General features: G+C 38.2%; 1 protein-coding gene across 3 annotated transcripts in view; it reads right to left on the reverse strand.

Annotated features, from left to right (window-relative positions):
- MID1 (midline 1) overlaps window positions 1-18291 on the reverse strand; it is a 204517-nt gene that overhangs the window by 10129 nt on the left and 176097 nt on the right. For all 3 annotated transcript variants that reach the window (XM_063305086.1, XM_063305084.1, XM_063305085.1), the window contains exons 4-7: window positions 8267-8374; window positions 4949-5097; window positions 1508-1635; window positions 176-319 (exon numbers count right to left, since the gene is read on the reverse strand). In XM_063305086.1, coding sequence (XP_063161156.1) covers window positions 176-319; window positions 1508-1635; window positions 4949-5097; window positions 8267-8374 — 529 coding nt within the window. The remainder of the gene's footprint in view (window positions 1-175; window positions 320-1507; window positions 1636-4948; window positions 5098-8266; window positions 8375-18291) is intronic.

The following is an 18291-nucleotide window of genomic DNA, read 5'->3' on the forward strand; positions in this document are numbered from 1 at the left end:
TAATAGAATGTTTTGTTGCTCATATTCAATACTTCATTTTTATAGCCTTAGATTCTAAATCAGAATGTAAAATACATTTTACCTATCTTTATTTTGGTTGCTTTTTTATGTGTTGGGAAATGATGTAGTGGAAGTCAAAATTAAACAAACTGGATGCAAAATGCTTTGTACTTACTAACTACATTAGCTTGTCCAGTGAAGATAGTATACTGCAGCTCATAGGAGACCACACTGAATTCATCATCTGAAGTCCAGTGAACTGTGATTGTGTCATAAGAAGCTGTACAAAGCTCTTCTCTAATGGTTGGTGGATTTGGAGCTGTAAAAGGAGGTATTAAATTGTAGCTTTCATGCATTCATTTATCCATTTATCACAAATGTATGAAAACAAGAAAAAACGTGTTTTACTGTATATCGTTGCAAGTACTTATGAAAGAAAATTAGTGAGAAGATCCTTTATGTAATTAATTACCCCAGAGACACAGTTGTGTATGGTATGGAATGGACACATTTTTTCTATGCAGCTCTTGCTGTTCATATGTCCACTGAACACACTGCATTAGTGTACCTCCCAAATCCTGCTTCTGTACCTTCTTCTGGTCACATCTCAAACACTGGTTATTAATTTTACCTATAGTATTCTGACATAATAGCAGTTTGAGGAGAATACTCATATGTTGAATACTTCCAGCTTGAATTTGCAATAAACCACAAAACTATAGTATTTTGGACTATAAGAAAATACTGCAATGATGTAAGTTAATGCTGGCTGAATAGTGAGATCCCAGATTTCAGAACTATTTTCTCATGAGGCCAAAACAGACTCTGCAGAATATGTTGCAATCACTGACTGGCCCTTATACTTTTCATTAAATATGAACATTTTCTAAGCATCTCTTTGCCATAGGGAACTATATGAACTTGTGATAACTAAACTGATATTACTATATACAAATCTGGGAACTGGAAAGAATACAGGTAATTCTCACTGAATGATCACAATTGGGACTGGAATTTTGGTTGCTAAGCAAAATGGTCATTAAGTGAATCCGATCTGATTTTATGAGCTTTTTTGCGGTGGCCATTAAGCAAATCACTGCAGGCATTAAGCAAACCACGTGGTTGTTAAATGAATCACATGGCCCCCCCCATTGATTTTGATTGCTTGAAGCTGGCCGGGAAGGTCGAAAATTGTGATCATATGACTGCGGGGACACTGCAATGGTCGTAAGTGTGAAGACCGTCATAAGTTGCTTTTTTTCAGCACCATCCTAAGTCCGAACCGTCACTAAACAAATGGTTGTTAAGCGAGGCCTACCTGTATTCTGGTTGTGTCCCATCTACACATTTGCAAAGAAAGGTAATAATTATTGCAAGATGCTTGCTTAAAATGTTATTTTCCTTGAATCACAGTAACTTCTTTTTTATCCAATGAATTTTACTACATGGCATTCTGCTCTATGTTAAAATGAGTATGTATGTACATACATATATTCTAGACTCTTACCAGTAAGATAATCAAGGCATTCCAGCAGTTTCTTTTCTCTGGTAAAATCCAGCGCAAATGTATCAAAAGTGTCATTAAGATTAATTTCAGGAATTAAAACCTGGGACGATGCAGTTGCCATGGCAACCCTACAAGGGAACAAACAAGCTTGGGTTCAGTCCTTGAAATCATTTTGCATAGTGAGGATACATAAGGCTAATACTAAAAAAAAAAGTTAAGAAGTGCAGTGTAGCATGTACTTAATGTGATTTTCATACCTCTGAACAGCAATGTGTCAAGTAGAATAGAGGGAACTACCTATTACCATCATGTACTGCCTTCTTCTTTGCAGATGCTGAGGACTGAAATTGGGACCCGTATAATGGAGTCCATGAACAATGTTACTTTACTGTAGTTTCTCCTAAAAGTGACTGATACACTTAGAAGGCATTACACATTTTCAGTATCTTTTACTAATTTGTCATTCATGATATGTGCTACATTAAAATGTTACAAATGCTTCAGTGCAATGTCTTTCCCAAGGCAAAAGAATTGTCACCGATTCTGAAATCTCAAGTTTGAGCTTCATGAGAAATGACTGAAGTTAGGGTTTATTACAGAATAAAACTATTATATTTTCATATTTTCATAATTTAGTAATTTATTTTTAAACAAATGCTGGGAAACAGATTAGCAATTATTCAAACTTATTTTCCCAAGTTTAAAAACCTTATTATTTTCAGGATAAGGCAGATTTATTGATGCTGACCAAATAATCAATGGCCATTCAATTGCTCACAGCTTCCACTTAGTTGGAATGTACACAACAGCTAAAGATTTGTGTTTATAGTACTTTTGAAAGAAAACCCAAGTAGGTTTCAACAGTGATGCACAAAATGACTACATACTGGCCCCAGATTTTGAGATCAATATAGATACAACCCACTCTGAACTGGCCTTATCAAGATGAATGACAACCCTTCCTAGATTTAATGAGGTTTATATTATAATCATTTCCAAGCCAGGCAAAGACTGTATGTTGTAGTCCAGTTATATACTTATTTCGCTAATCCATGTGTATATTAACATTTTATGAGTTTCCTTAACAGATTCCACCTCTTAGGAATTTTACCTGTTTTATGTATTTTATTGTAAGCTGCCTAGAGTCCTGTATTTGAGATGTGCAGCTATGTAAGTTGAATAAATAGAATAAAAATGCAAATTAAGTGGAGTCTAGAAAGCTGAATGCAGATGGCATGTTATATAAGTAAGCCATAAACTCAGTTGCTAATTATGTTTAGCATTCTGTATGGCTACTATATTAATGGGAGTAAGCAGACTTGGTATCACTGGGTCTCAGTAATAATTTTCCCTTATACGAAAATTGGAGTTTCAGATTGTGTTGTGATTCTGTGGTTCTTGGTATAATAATCATAGGAAGCTTTCCCAATCAGCAAACATGAACTTACTCATAGTTTTAACAGAAATAAAACTTGATCTAGATGTTCTAAAATTCCTTTACTTTGTGTAAGACAATTATGAATAAGATTCATTTTACTCTGAGGCTGATTAACAGGGTGTTATTGTTTTTCCATCTGTTAGATCAGCAAAACACCCATGTGGATTTCAACAGTGATGTACAAAATGACTACATACTGGCCCCACAACTGACCTTAGACTAATAATACTCTTATCTATAGGAACGTATCTCTATGGTCAAATCCCTGTGCACAAACATTTTGTTTCATATATATCTGTCTTGATAAAATTAAACAGCAAGGGAAGAGTTTCCTTAGGGCTTTTACTCTTTAGAATTTATCCAGAACACCAGCTGGATGCAGGAAAGGAAAGAAAGCTAATTACCCCCCTTCCTCTTGGTGGTAAACTCTTTCAAGTCCCAGGAAGTAATATTATATAACCCAGACTTCGAGGTACAGTATAGTGAATAAGGCCTGATGCCATTGCTGCTTCTAAAAATCCATATTTGCTGTAGGTTATGGAAAGATCAATCTAGCCTCTTAGTCAATGATCCATTTCTATCAATTGAAAAAAATCAGATGACATTGATACTGTTTATACAGCCTTTGACATAATGAGTTGAATGCCCTCTTTTTATAAATCAGTGTAAAATTGCTTTACACATGAAAAAAAAACATAAGCCTAGTACTACATAAATTTTGTTTCATATATACTGAATACCTCAAACATTTTTTAAAAAATTGGTTTTAATCATCTTGATGTTGAGGATCAGAAGCTCACTCTTACAGTTTAGTGTTGTCCTACTGTTGTCATATTTTGGACTTAAATCTACAGGATTATTATCTTGATCTAAGCCAAACGGTGATTTTTTTTTCTTGGCTATATCCATAATTTGGAATCTATCAAGACAGATAGAAAAATCCATCATGTATTTTTTACACACATAAAATTCACAAAAGAACTATTACATAACAGTTGACAGAAACAGCTACACTAGATCTGCTGTAATCGATTGTAATTGATCATTTAATAACATCTGAATTTACCTTTTTTTTTGACAATGGCAATGAGGAAGATTTTTCAATAATTTGGCTGTATCCTTTAAAACCTGCTTACAGTATGAATTTCCACGCATTATTATTTATGTTACTTCATAATGTACACATGTACAGATACTTGTTTTGTTGCTGTAACGTAATATTTTAAAAGGAAAAATACACAAGCATATAGAAATCAAGTCTTGGATTTCTGATGGTAAGGTTAAGATTGAAAGAATATGTCTTCATATTTAGTGCACATGTTTTAAAAAAGCAACATGACCCTGAGGATTTTCTGTGGTATATGCTCTCATATCTACCTTAAAGGACCATTACACTTTCTATATTTTAAGCAGAATTGTAATAATCAGACTATGAAAAAAGAACAACCTAAATAGCTCAAAGAAGTTAAGAATCCTGTATTTGCAATGAATATTTTCTGAAAGTCATCTTCTATTTATTGCTGTAATAAATATATATATGATAAACTTATTTTATATTATATAAAATATAAACCCTAAAATACAAAATATATAACAGATCATAATATTCTATGATTCTGACACAACAACTTCCACACATTTAGATCTAAAATTTACATAGCAGAATATCATCATATATTCTCCTAACATATGTTGCTTTGATAATAATTTTATAAATTATATGGAGGTGTGCAATTATACGGAAGTGTTCTCACATTTTTATGGAATGATGTTTCTTAATCAGTCTTTTAACATTTTGCCTCTCAATATCAGTTGTTGGAGACTAACAACAAATAGTGTTGTTGTTTTTATATCGGCATTGTTATTACTCCTTTAAATTTCTGATTTTTGTTAATTATAAAGATTTGATTTCTCGTTGAAGTATCTGATTGCCCTATTACAAAAAAAATGGTTAACAAGATTACCTAATTCTTGAGGCTTTTCAGACCTGTTTATGGCATTACCTTTCAGTTATGTTTTTAGCTGACTGCAAGAAACGAGCATGATCGTTCTCCTTCAAAGATTGCTCAGCCTGTGAGATGAGGGAGGTGGAGCGTTCAATACACTGCTTGCAGTTTGCTATCTGCTGGGCCAGTTTTCTCAGTCTCCCAACCTAGAGGAAAGAAGAAAATTGTTAGTTCTGTGGACACAAAAATGGGTTTTAACATCTGACCTTCTTCATATCCACAGCACAGGTCGAGTGCCAATGGAAGCAGTTCAACTGCGTTCAATCTCTGTTTCAATTTGAGCCTATGTTCTAAGAAAATATTTATTATTATCCACAGTGGGGTGATCCAAAAGAACCACATTTTTTAATAACGAAAAATGTCAATTCCCATCAAGCCCTGCTTCTTGGATAACAACAATCTATTGTGATTGCCAGTTCCCCCAAATGAATGTCTTCAAAGCAGCTTACAAAGGTGTGTGACATTTTGCTGTAATTATTGACCTTAGAACAAAAGAAATAATTTGTGTTGATTGACAACAAAATAAACCTTTGCCCTTAGAAACCTCTTTTCCTGGTGGGGTTTTACTCCGCTAAGTGAGTAACTATGGTATACTAACAAAAGTGGGTACAGTAGAGTATATTTGGCGTGATACAAATTTTAATTCCAGTTCACTTTTAATTTCCCTTACACTGCAATGCTAAACATATTTATTTAATAGTAAGTCCCACTGAATTAGTAGATCTTTTTCATTGCAAGTATGTTTCAGACTGAACCTACTGAAGCAGTCTTGAATTGCATCTGAAATGGAAGGGTAATAGAACATAGAAAGGATTGAAAAATATTATGGGGTTCAATCTTTGCTAGTGCTCTCCTACTGTAGCAACCTGATAGAAACTTGATAGGAACATGGCCAACTATATGCTTAATTACATTAAACACTGCAATTTTCCCAACAATAAAAACAACTTTTTTGTCATATCATGCTTGGGAGCTTTCCATTGAGACTCTGGGAATAGAATCTTATACTAGATAAGCCCTGCGTCTTATCCAATGCAACTATTCTTATATTTATTTTTATGTCAGCTCAAGCATCTTATATTTGTAAACAGAAAGATCTCCTGACTTCTTCATTCTTATTTGCTGAATCATGTACAGTAGATCTTTGACATTCCTCACTAAAGAAATAGAAGAACTCTCCTGAAATTACCTACAACTTGGTCAGGCTTGAGTTTTTGGAAAAACAGTCCTATCAATCTAGCGCTTGGATGGTTTAATTCCTTTATTTCCATTACACCCCCAGACGCTGCAATGTCTTCTATTGCTATTAGGCTGAGAAAGTGGACAGACTTGCATGAAAAGTCAAATCCAAAGTATGCCATTTCTGTTGCTTGACTGCATACTATACTGCTAAAGCAGCTGGTGGAAACCCCTGCTTAATTTTATGAAAAAGGCATGACACACTGCCCATGTTTGGAAATGCCTGGGCTTCTATAAAGGAAAAAGAGAGTCATGACCCCTAACTACATACCTTGTTTGGGAAAGCACGTCTCAGGCTTGTTAAAGCATTCTCCCCACTCCCTCCCCAACAGCATCAAGTACTGAAATAAGCCATCTCTGTTAATAAAAATCTCCTTTCCCTTAATGTAAATCTAAAGCTTGGAATGCAGCAGCATTTCTGATTCAGTAAAAAGTCTGCATGAACTTTGGTGGTGAAATATGCATTCCCACTGCAGTTAAGTAACCAAGAAGATTATACAGCAGGTTACTATAGGAGATTCTGGAGGGAGCTGCATTTTGTTAATAGTGTAAAGAAGTTCAGGACTTGTCAAACAACCTAGATTGCTGTGGCCCTGAAACAGCCCTTGCCTGCAGGACTTTCTATTTTAAATTAGTTGGAATATCTTGACAGCTAAGTGAACCATTTAAACTGTCCGTGACTTCATTTCTTGTCAAAGCTTTTCCCACACAGGGAGAGTTTATGTTAGACTTATAACATAAGTTTAAATGGTTCACTTTAGCAGTTAAGGACTAGCTAGCTTGCACTAAAAAAAAAGAAAAGAAAGCATGGATCATGGTGAAACTGATTTCACAGCTAGCTAGGTAACCAGGCTTGAATGGATATCTGAGATTTACTTTGCATGAGAGATTAACATCAGAAATAGGTGTAGTACAGTTATTTTTTTGTTGTTTATTCGTTTAGTTGCTTCCGACTCTTCGTGACTTCATGGACCAGCCCACGCCAGAGCTTCCTGTCGGTCGTCAACACCCCCAGCTCCCCCAGGGACGAATCCATCACCTCTAGAATATCATCCATCCACCTTGCCCTTGGTCGGCCCCTCTTCCTTTTGCCCTCCACTCTCCCTAGCATCAGCATCTTCTTCAGGGTGTCCTGTCTTCTCATTATGTGGCCAAAGTATTTCAGTTTTGCTTTTAATATCATTCCCTCAAGTGAGCAGTCTGGCTTTATTTCCTGGAGGATGGACTGGTTTGATCTTCTTGCAGTCCAAGGCACTCTCAGAATTTTCCTCCAACACCACAGTTCAAAAGCATTGATCTTCCTTCTCTCAGCCTTCCTTATGGTCCAGCTCTCACAGCCATATGTTACTACGGGGAGCACCATTGCTTTAACTATGCGGACCTTTGTTGTCAGTGTGATATCTCTGCTCTTAACTATTTTATCGCGATTTGTCATTGCTCTTCTCCCAAGAATTAAGTGTCTTCTGATTATTAAGAAATACCAATTAACTTGAACTTCTTCTGTATTGCAATATTAAAATATTTCATTAAATTTCCACTTCTGTAAAACATATTTTACACTACTGCTGTCAACTTCCCTTTGTTTTCTTACAGAGCAAATTAGGAAGGTTAATTTGTGTAAGTGTCTTTAATAGACACTGAAGTACAGTACTTATTTATAATATCTGTACAGAGGATTATAATTCATGTTAAAAATACTTATTTTATAGTTTTTGCTTTAGGCGAATTCTTCAAACCTTAATTAATGCACCAATATTTTTAGAATATCACTGTGCAAACTACTCAGGCAAATAAAGCACATTTTCCCTTGCAAATATCATTTGTACAGTTATTATTTAAATAAAAGATCTTAGAATAGAAAAAAAATAAAATAACATAAGATATTGTTAACACTAAAGACATTCAACAAATTTTAAATGACTGACAACAAGTACAGACAACAAGCACAGCTGTCAAGGAAATGTCAAGATGGCCATTTTGTAGAATACTAAAGTAAGAAATTATAGATTTTATGGAGCATAAACCATTTAGCAAGAATCTTAATCTATTTCAGAACCTCAGAGATAAAATTCTTACTTTTCCCTCCTTGATTTTGGTTCCAATTATCTGACGTCTTTGCTGGATTATTTCTATAAGCAGGTCACATTCTTCCATCAGCTTGGATTCTTGTCGAGATGCATTCACCTAAAAAGGATATGAAACTATTACCCTGAAATTTTTGAAATTTAAAAGCATTCAAAACAAGATAAAACTAACAAAGTTGCAACGTTTCACACCCATGTTTTACATGCTCTTAAACTTTAATGAATGCATGAATTCTTGAAAACAATACATTTTCTCCAATACTATTGGAAAAATAACAATTATAACATATGGGTAATATCCAACATTGAATGAATATAACTTTGATTCCATGCAATATAATTTCTTTCTTTTTTTTCCCTTACATACCATTTCCTGCCTAATTTCCTCCAGAATAAGTTGAAACAAATTTTCAACAGGTGGCACTCTCATTCATTTTTATTACTGAGATGACAAAACACCATCAATGTATTCCTTTTATACCGGTCACTTATTTTTTATTTTTTTATTTTTATTCAATCCATATTCTTGATGCTATTTCTTCTTGTTTTACTATTCATACTTAAGTATCCCTTTCCCACTGCATTGCACTTAACTGTTGTTTCTGCTAATACACCCAACCCTTATTTCCATATAACACAGTGTGATTTTTAAATATAGTCATTTTCAATTTCTTTGACAAAAATTAATTGTTCACAAGAAGACCTAACCACTACTTTGTACTGGCATTTACACATCTTAACATTTCTCCATCCATTTCCCCATTTTTAATAAACAGAGATATATAAATTCACATACGTATTCTAGTTTTTCACCATTTATATGTAACTTGCATATTTCCTATCAAACACAACTATCTTGGCCTTCAACATATTAATTTTCAACTCCATATTCATTGCATTATACAGTCTATGTAACATTCACTGAAAATCACTTGAATTCTCAACCAAAACATAAGCAAAGTACATATAGATTCCCAACCTCAACCACCCATCAGCTTTTTGCTGATACTGCCATGTATTAAAATTATTTTTAAATAATGTCACTTCTATTTTGCCATGATTTGAGCAGCACAGCCAAATTTTGTGTGATCATCGATTAAATGCTGATCAATAAGCTGGCCAATAAGCTATAAGAAATAGTAGAGTGGTAAGTAAATATTTGTGAACTGTTTATAACTTTATAATTCTCTTTTATAATCTTTTATAATATCTGTAATCCTGTAGTATTGTAGTCTGCAATTTGATCAGCCTTTCAACACATGAAACAATGTGTTGTGTTGCATCTGTTGAACACACTTCAGCAATGACTCTTAAATTATATTAACTAGGATTCAGTCTAATTTTCCCAATATATAATTTTCAGCATAATGTGCAATTCTATTGTCCACTTTATACACAGCAAGAAACAAAGTAATTTTGAGAATCCATGTTTTGATCAACTGACAGGATTTAACATTAAATCCTTTCTATTACTACTGTTTCTTCTGTTCTGAGACAGGGTTGAACTATTCCAGAATTTAAATTTGTGAATTAAAAAAAAAAAAAGATAAAGACCAGCATTGTGCCACATAATGAAAACATAGACTACATTATTATTATTTGTTTCGCAACAAACAAAGGCTTATTATTGTTTAATGCAGTGTATTGGGGAACAGGCTGCCAGCATAGTTCTAATTTTTGCTAAACCACAAACAAGAGATTTTTCTAAGCCCATTTCATGGAAAACTGAAAGGAGAGACACATTTTGCCTGGTATTAAAAGAAGTCTTTGTTACAGGAACAGAAGTCTTTTTAAAATACTGGCAATTTCATTATCTGTAATGAAATCCTATTTTGCTTTTTTAAAAGATCCATCTCTGTTTCACTTTCCTACATTCTTCTTTTCTTTGGGGATTTTTAATTTGGCTGGCACACAAGAAAGGAGACTGCAAGTTACCTTAAATAGCACTAATGCTCCTTACAACTGTAACATTATCCTGCCCTGAAGATTTCCATAACTGAGGTATGTTGCCCCAGTGCGGGACAGCTTTATCAAGATAACCCATCCACCTTTGTCCCCAAGGGTTTACAGAATTTGGACTTAAAATAAACCATCCCTTTTGACCCAAGTCTTGTATGTGGATCCCAAAGCAATATTAAAATATATGTCTATAACTAAGTAAACGAGAACTGTTTCCACTATAAACAGAAGGGGCACAGCTGAGTTTGAAGACCTAGAGAAAAATCGCTTTTCCTGTTCTGTATAATCTAAGAATAATTTTCGTACGTGATTCCATGGTTTGTTAGAAAACATTGGCTGAAATTGTGGCCTTTAAATCATCTACAGGAAAACTGCTTTCCTCCCACTTCTCTCGGCTAATTGTTCCTGATTTTTATGCAGCTGTGTTCTGATTATGTGCTGTGCAACAGACTGAAACAGCTTCGCTCTCTTGACTAAATAATGCATGCTTTTCATAAATGCCAAACACATTTCAAAACCCTCTCTCCCCTTCCCTGGGATGCACATACACAAATACGGGGAAAGGAGATGGTGTCCACATTTCTACCATACCTTTAGCAAATGGCAAAGAGGGTATCTCTGCTCAGATAACCAAGTGGATGTTATTGGTTTCTGGCCCTCCATGAAAAATATGAGCTCCCTTCAGTGGCTGCTGCAAGACTCAGAAGGAAAGATCTGGCCAATACATTTAAAACTAAGGGAGAAAAGAAACTCAAATTCTACCTTGTAAGAAAACAGAGCTGCTGCAAACAGTGGCTCAATGCTGAACTTTTTTCTGCAGAAGTTTCTCACTAGCCAAAAGCAGTATTTAATGATGTGAGCAGAAAAGATAAACATGGAATGTAACTCTTTTGGGTTAATTTGATAGCAAGCTGACATGTTTGATGTTTAGAGCTTCAGCTTAGCTCTTATCTTGAGGCACTTTTTAAAGAGCTGTAAGGAGAGGATGGATTAAATATAAGGAGGGTCGTGTGTTTGATGTGATGTCTGAAAAGAATAATATTTAATATGTAACAATATCTACACATTTGTTTCAGATCATCAGAAATACCAATTATGCAAAAGCACTAATTTTGTATCTGCTCTTATAGCTACCTAAGTCCTTTTTTTCTAACGAAAGCGTAGATGTCTGAGACAGGGTCACATATTGTCCTTGTTTTGTTTCTAATCTGTAGTTATATAAATCAATCTGCACCAATCTATCCAAAGCAGTTGCTTTCAGCCATTGGTTTTAATGTTAGTGCTGCTTCATTCATTCAAAGTTTCTAACAGATAGGTTGTATGTGAACAGATGCATAGAGCCGACTCTTCTTCACTCTTCTTTCTTACAGAAAAAAATATATTAGAGAAGTGTAAACATATACCGCAGTCATTTTGAACTTCTAATTGTTTAAGACATGTACATAGGAACCCAAAAGCACATGTAAAACCTTCATTCTTGGAAAAATGTATGAAGTGAACAATGCTTTAGTATATTCATATAGATATATACTATATTTTATATATAATATTACAAATAATATTAACCCATGCTCACAAATTCTTGCATGTCTTTGAAATAACTGCTCTTAATCTGAAATACATCTTTATTCAGGAGCCCTTCCATAGCCACTGAGCTACCATTTGAAGTTGTAATGGCTGAACTGGAGGTAAACTGAGCCTAAAATTGTTTGGAATTCCAGCCGGCTCCATCTGTCCAAGCCAAAGAAAACTCCAGCTAACCAGGAGTAATTTTCATAGGCATAAATAAGTGAAAATTTGGGAAGAATAGCCAGGCACCAGCAACTTTCAATTGCCTAGGCTACACTCTTTGGACAAACTCAGTAAAGGCCTGATGGCCTTAGAAATTAACAAAATAAATTAAGACATAATTATAATGATTAATGTGAATATGTGTGAGTGCAAATAATTTTAGGTAATTATTTTATTTTCACGATTCATATGTGATTCAACTGCAGAAAATCTCTAATCAGCAAAAGAAACAGTTTGATATATACTCCACCTTGGAAGTTATTTCAGACCATCATGGTCTTCACCCCATAGAAACCCTGTAAACCATCAATAATTGTTCGGTGTCATTACATAAATAAATGCATTGACACATTAATCATATTTCATAAATTAAGAAGCCAGGGAGATGTGTCTTGGGAACAAGTTTCTCTCTTTTCTTTATTCTTCTTTATTGCAGTTTAATATTCTGGTTTTTAATTGATAAGATCAGCATTCCTTGGTTTGGGTACAAGTCAAGCACAGTCTAAATGCAAACCAAATTCTTTATGTCTCAAATTAGCACACAATACTTCACAAACCATAATTTAGGAAGCTGTGGATATGGTCACATTTGCTAATTTGCTGTGGATATAAATGGCCTAAAGGAACCCTCTCAAAGTAAATTCTATGCTCCAGCAAATAGAGCATTTTCATTTTCCATATAAATATAAATATGAAAATGTTGCTTGTAAAAATGGCCATAGATTTCTCGGCTAATAGTAATGCTTAAAGGTGAATTTAGCTATTTTATTGTGATTTTAAGGAGAATGCGATGAAGTGATATATGAGCTATGCAGCTGTTATCCTTTGGCAAGTGAGAACAATCTAAAAAATTAAGATCAAAGAGAAATAACACATCTGCTTACAAGATGGCAGCTGCATCTGTAGTATAGAAGAATTGCTGAGTGTAAGATCAAATTAAAAAGGAAGCTTCTTTATATGTAGCTTATAAAGGATGAAAAATAAGCCAATGCAAAAAGAAAAAAGACAATAGTCCTTTTAGGAGTTAGAAAAGAAAATGGCTGAAATTCAGTCCAAGGCAAGTATCTGGGTCCCAAAATATCAGTAACACACAAATAAAAGCCCTAAAGGCCTAAATTCACAAATACATAAGCTTCATTTGTGGACCAGGATTAATTGGATTTTATTGCATTTGTTGAAGACTGAGAATGTTCAAACTTTGTGATACTGTGACTGCCCTCAATTATATGAAGAGTATCCAGAAGCTACAGCCAGTTCAGAATGCAGCCGCGCAAGCAGTTTTAGGAGCCCCAAAGATTTTATTTATCAAATTTCATCACCGCCCATCTCCCCACAAAAGAGGGACTCATATAACACTGTTGCTGCACAAGCTGCATTGGGTGCCAGTTTGCCTCTGGGTCCAATCAAGATGTTGGTTATCTCTTTTAAAGCCCTGCATGGCATGGGTCCAGGTTACCTGAGGGACCTCCCCACCCCCTTTACATTGACCCATCCCACCCGATCAGGCAGAGAGGGCATGTTATGGGCCCTGTCTATGAGAGAGTGTTGATTGGCAGGGTCCAGGAAGAGGGCCTTCTCTGCCATGGCCCCCGCCCTTTGGAATAACTTATCCCCAGAGATGAGGCAGGCTCCACTCTCCTGGCCTTCAGAAAGGGAGTTAAGACTTGGCTATACCACCTTGTCATGAGTGCCGTTGAGCTAAAGTCATCAGCGCAATGGCACACATGACAATGGCAAGGAAATAGGTGAAGGGGTACAAGATAAGTAGCCATCAACCCACAACGACTAACGGCCAACAAACAATAGCTAAACGGATCACGGAGCACACCCAAGCCATCAGCGGCAATACAACGGGGATCGCCCAGCTGAAAGCAATCAGCAGAAGAATGGGAAACCTGATGAGGGGCGATCCCGGAAACCCTCACCCACCGGCAGGGCAACGTATTGGACAAAGGGGGGTGACGTGACCGTGAGCGAGGGGGCGCTGACCGGCGCGGGGTATTTAAACCCCGCACCGGCGCGCTCCTGTCACTCTCAGCTTTTTTCTACCAACGCTGTACCTGCCCTGCAACTAAACCAGAGCCTGATCCGCGAACCAGTGTCTGAGTGTTATTCAGAGGTAGGCAGCGCATGACACACCTTGCTTGGGGTGGCGGGAGATAGTTATTCATGGGGTGGTTGGCACCATGATGTGGCCCTGGGAAATTTCTATTGAGACCGTTGCTCACCTCCTTGGATTTTATATTTTATATTTTACATTTTATATTTTTATATTCATGTATATTTATATTTTTATAATGAATCTGTTTTTAGCAATATTTTAATATTTTATTCTTTTAACTCGCTTGTAAACCACCCAGAGTCATTTGCACGAGATGGGCAGTGAAGAAATATGATAGATAGATAGATGATAGATAGATCGATTGATAGATAAAATTTGTATAGCCACCCATCTCACAGAAAAGCAACTCTGGGCAGCTTACAACAATCCAATAAAACAACATATACATAAATAATCAGTATAAAATTTTAAAATCAATAAAAAAGATAAATACGATAAAAAACAAATATTCAAACCCTAGGCAATAGAGAGTAAGGATAGCTAACTCAGCAATGGAGCCATCTAAGCATACCTCCAGCCCCAGAAGGACTTCCAGATGATCAAAAGGGATGGAGCTAATCTAATATCGAGGAGAAGAATGTTCCACAAGGCAGGCACCACAGCAGAGAAGGTCCAGTGCCTGGGACACACCAAATGTATGTCCCTAGCTGATAGTACCCTCAGCATGCCTTTTCTGCTAGATCTGATGGGGCAGGCTGATGTAATCAGGGAGTAACCTCTTCCTGGGGTTGACACAGCTGGCTTCATGACTAAGGCAGGACTAGAACTCATAGTATCCTGGTTTGTAGTCTAGTGCTTTATCTGAGGTTAGTAGCATTCATTTTTTATTTATTATTTATCATATTTTTATCACCACCCATCTCCCTCATATGGGGGACTCTGGGCGGTTCACAATATAACAGTTTAAAATTCAATAAAATCATAAATAATATCATTAATCCATAAATATCAATATCAATAAATAAATATAAAATGTAATGAGATCCAAGTAATGGCAGATTTAATACCACCCAAAGGGGAACAAGACCAGCCTCGGCAGGACTAGGGAGCCAACCAACCCCAAGAGTGGCTCTTCCTCTCCCCACTCCAGGCATGGTGACAAAGCCAGGTCTTCAATCGTTTCCTGAAGTCCAAAAGAGAGGAGGCTAGCCTCACTTCCGGGGGAAGGGTGTTCCAAAGGGCGGGAGCTGCTGCAGAGAAGGCCTGCCTCCTGGACCCCGCCAGATGGAATTCTCATGCAGACTGGGTCTGCAGCATGCCCTCTCTGTATGAGCGGGTGGGACGGGTTGATGTAACGGGGATGAGACGGTCCCTTAGGTAACCTGGACCCATGCCATATAGGGCTTTAAAGGTGATAACTAACACCTTGAATTAGACTCAGAAGCAAACTGGTACCCAATGCAGCTCGCGCAGCAATGGGGTAATATGTGCTGATCTTGAAGCACCCAAAATCGCCCGTGCAGCTGCATTTTGGACCAGCTGTAGCTTCTGGATACTCTTCAAGGGTAGCCCCATGTAGAGCGCATTACAGTAGTCTATATGGGAGATGACCAGGGCATGAGTGACTGTTTGAAGGGCCTCTTGCTCCAGAAGGGGCGTAACTGGCTCACAACATGAAGTTGCGCAAAGGCCCTTCTGGCCATGACTGCCACCTGCTCTTCGAGCAGGAGTCATGAGTCCAAGAGGACCCCCAAGTTACATACTGGGTCTGTCTGGGGCAGTGCAACCCCATCCAAGACTAAAGATGGCAAATTCCTAGGAGCAGAGGGGCCGTTAACCCATAGCCACTCTGTCTTACCAGGGTTCAGCTGAAGCCTGTTGTTCCCCATCCAGGCCCCCACAGCCCCCAGGCACCTGGAGAGGGCAGTCACAGCATCACTTACTTCCCCTGGGATGGAGATGTATAACTGAGTATCATCAGCATATTGATGATACCTCATCCCGTGGAGATGGATGATCTCACCCAGTGGTTTCATGTAGATGTTAAAAAGGAGAGGAAAGAGTACCGACCCCCGCGGCACCCCACAAAGGAGGGGCCGTGAGCCCGATCTCTCCTCCCCTATTAACACCACGTGGGACTGGCCCTGGAGGAAGGAGGTGAACCAGCATAAGACTATGCCACCCCCCCCCCAACTCCCTGACCCGACCCAAAAAGATACCATGGTCGATGGTATCAAAAGCCGCTGAGAGGTCAAAGAGAGCAAGGATGGATGCACTGCCTCCATCCCACTCCCGCCAGAGATCATCCATAAGTGCAACCAATGCTGTTTCTGTCCCATATCCAGGCCTGAAACCTGACTGAAAGAGGTCTAGATAATCCGCTTACTCCAGGATCCTCTGGAGCTGCAGTGCCACCACCTTCTCAACCACCTTCCCCATAAAGGGGAGGTGGGAGACTGGACGAAAATTATCCAGCACGTAGGGTCCATCAATGGTTTCTTGAGGAGGTGGCATACCAACGCCTCCTTAAAGGCCGCTGGAAACACCGCCTCCTGCAAGGATGTATTTACCATCGACTGGGCCCAACCACACGTCAGCTCCTGAGCTGCCTTCACCAGCCAGGAGGGACATGGGTCTAATTGACCGGAGTATCTTGTCCACTTCCTCAGGTCCAACAGGATCAAACTGTTCCCAGATAACTGGGTAAGTACGCTCCCCAGGCATCTCTCCAGACTCCATCCCATGCTTGGAGTCCAACTTAGAGTGAATCTGAGCGATTTTATCTTGCAGATGCTCTGAAAATTGCTCAGCATGGTCCTGTAGATGATTTTCCGGCTCCCCTTTCCCCAACAGGGATTGGGTGATCCTAAACAGGGCCGCTGGGCGGCATTCTGCGGATGCAATAAGAGTGGAGAAATACTGAAGTTTCGCTGCTCTTACCGCCACAAAGTAGGCCTTAATTGCGCTCTAGCTTGTGTCCGGTTGGGTTCAGTCTTCGTCTTTCTCCAGCAGTGCTCTAGGCATCTCTTAATCCTCTTTAGAACCCTCAGCTCCTACATGAACCACAGGGAGCGTTGGGTTCGATAGGATAAGAGAGGCCTCACAGGTGCGATCCTATCCAAGGCCCTGGCCATCTCCCTATTCCAGGCAGCAGCCAGGGCCTCCACTGGACTGTGCAGCAGATCCTCAGGCATTGGGTTCATCAGTTGCCGGGGGCGGACTGATCGAGTAGGTCCTGCCTCCCTGGAGAGGGGGGTGGCATATGAGAATCCCAAGGTCACCAGGGAGTGATCTGACTATGACAATGGGGAAAGATGTAACTCTCCCTCAGATCACATTGCCACTGCTCTGACAAGAAAACTAAGTCTGGTGTGAGGCCACTGTCTCGAGTCAGGTCCTGAATAATCTGAGTCAGGCCCATGGCCTCCATGGTGGGCATGAACTCCTGAGCTGCTTCCGAGACCTGCCCCAGGGACAGAAAATTGAAGTCCCCCAGAACCATAAGCCTGGGGAACTCCACCGCCAACCCTGAGACCACCTCCAGCAGCTCAGGCAGAGAGGTTGCTACTCAGCAGGGAGGCTGGTACAGCAGCAACACTCCCAACTGCTCTTGAACACCCAACTTGAAAAACAGGGTCTCACAACCAGCTACTTCTGGACCAGCACCCCTGAAGGCCACTAGAGACTCTCTGGTGACAACTGCCACCCCTCCTCCCCTGCCCCGGCATCTCGGCTGGATGTTACAAGATACCTGGTTTTTCTAAACCAGTTTCTCCAACCTGGGCATCTTCCAGATATGCAGAGATCAAGTCCCAAAACTATCAGTAGCCAAACATTTAGATGTATGGAGTACCTTGTTCTTATACTATCACTCTGCTTGTTTGCTACACAGAGTAGATAAAGGTAGCCATATCTATACTTTCTAATAAATTAGGAAAATATGCATTAGGTTGCTGCCTGAAAGACTTCAAATTATGAGTCCATTGTTATAATTCAATTTTAGTCTTAATTATAAATCAGTGTCATTTATGAGATCTATAAGTTGACTGAAATTTAAATAAAAATAATACTATGCCACATTTACCTTTATAATAAAATCACAGTATCAATCTTAATTAACCAATTATAGTTTTATGGACAACAATTCATAATTATTTTTTTTTACTGGGCATTTTTTCCTTGAGTTTGTAACAGTTATACTGTAA

Source organism: Candoia aspera, chromosome 5 (genome assembly GCF_035149785.1).
Source record: "Candoia aspera isolate rCanAsp1 chromosome 5, rCanAsp1.hap2, whole genome shotgun sequence".
In the NCBI taxonomy this organism is placed as follows: Eukaryota; Metazoa; Chordata; class Lepidosauria; order Squamata; family Boidae; genus Candoia; species Candoia aspera.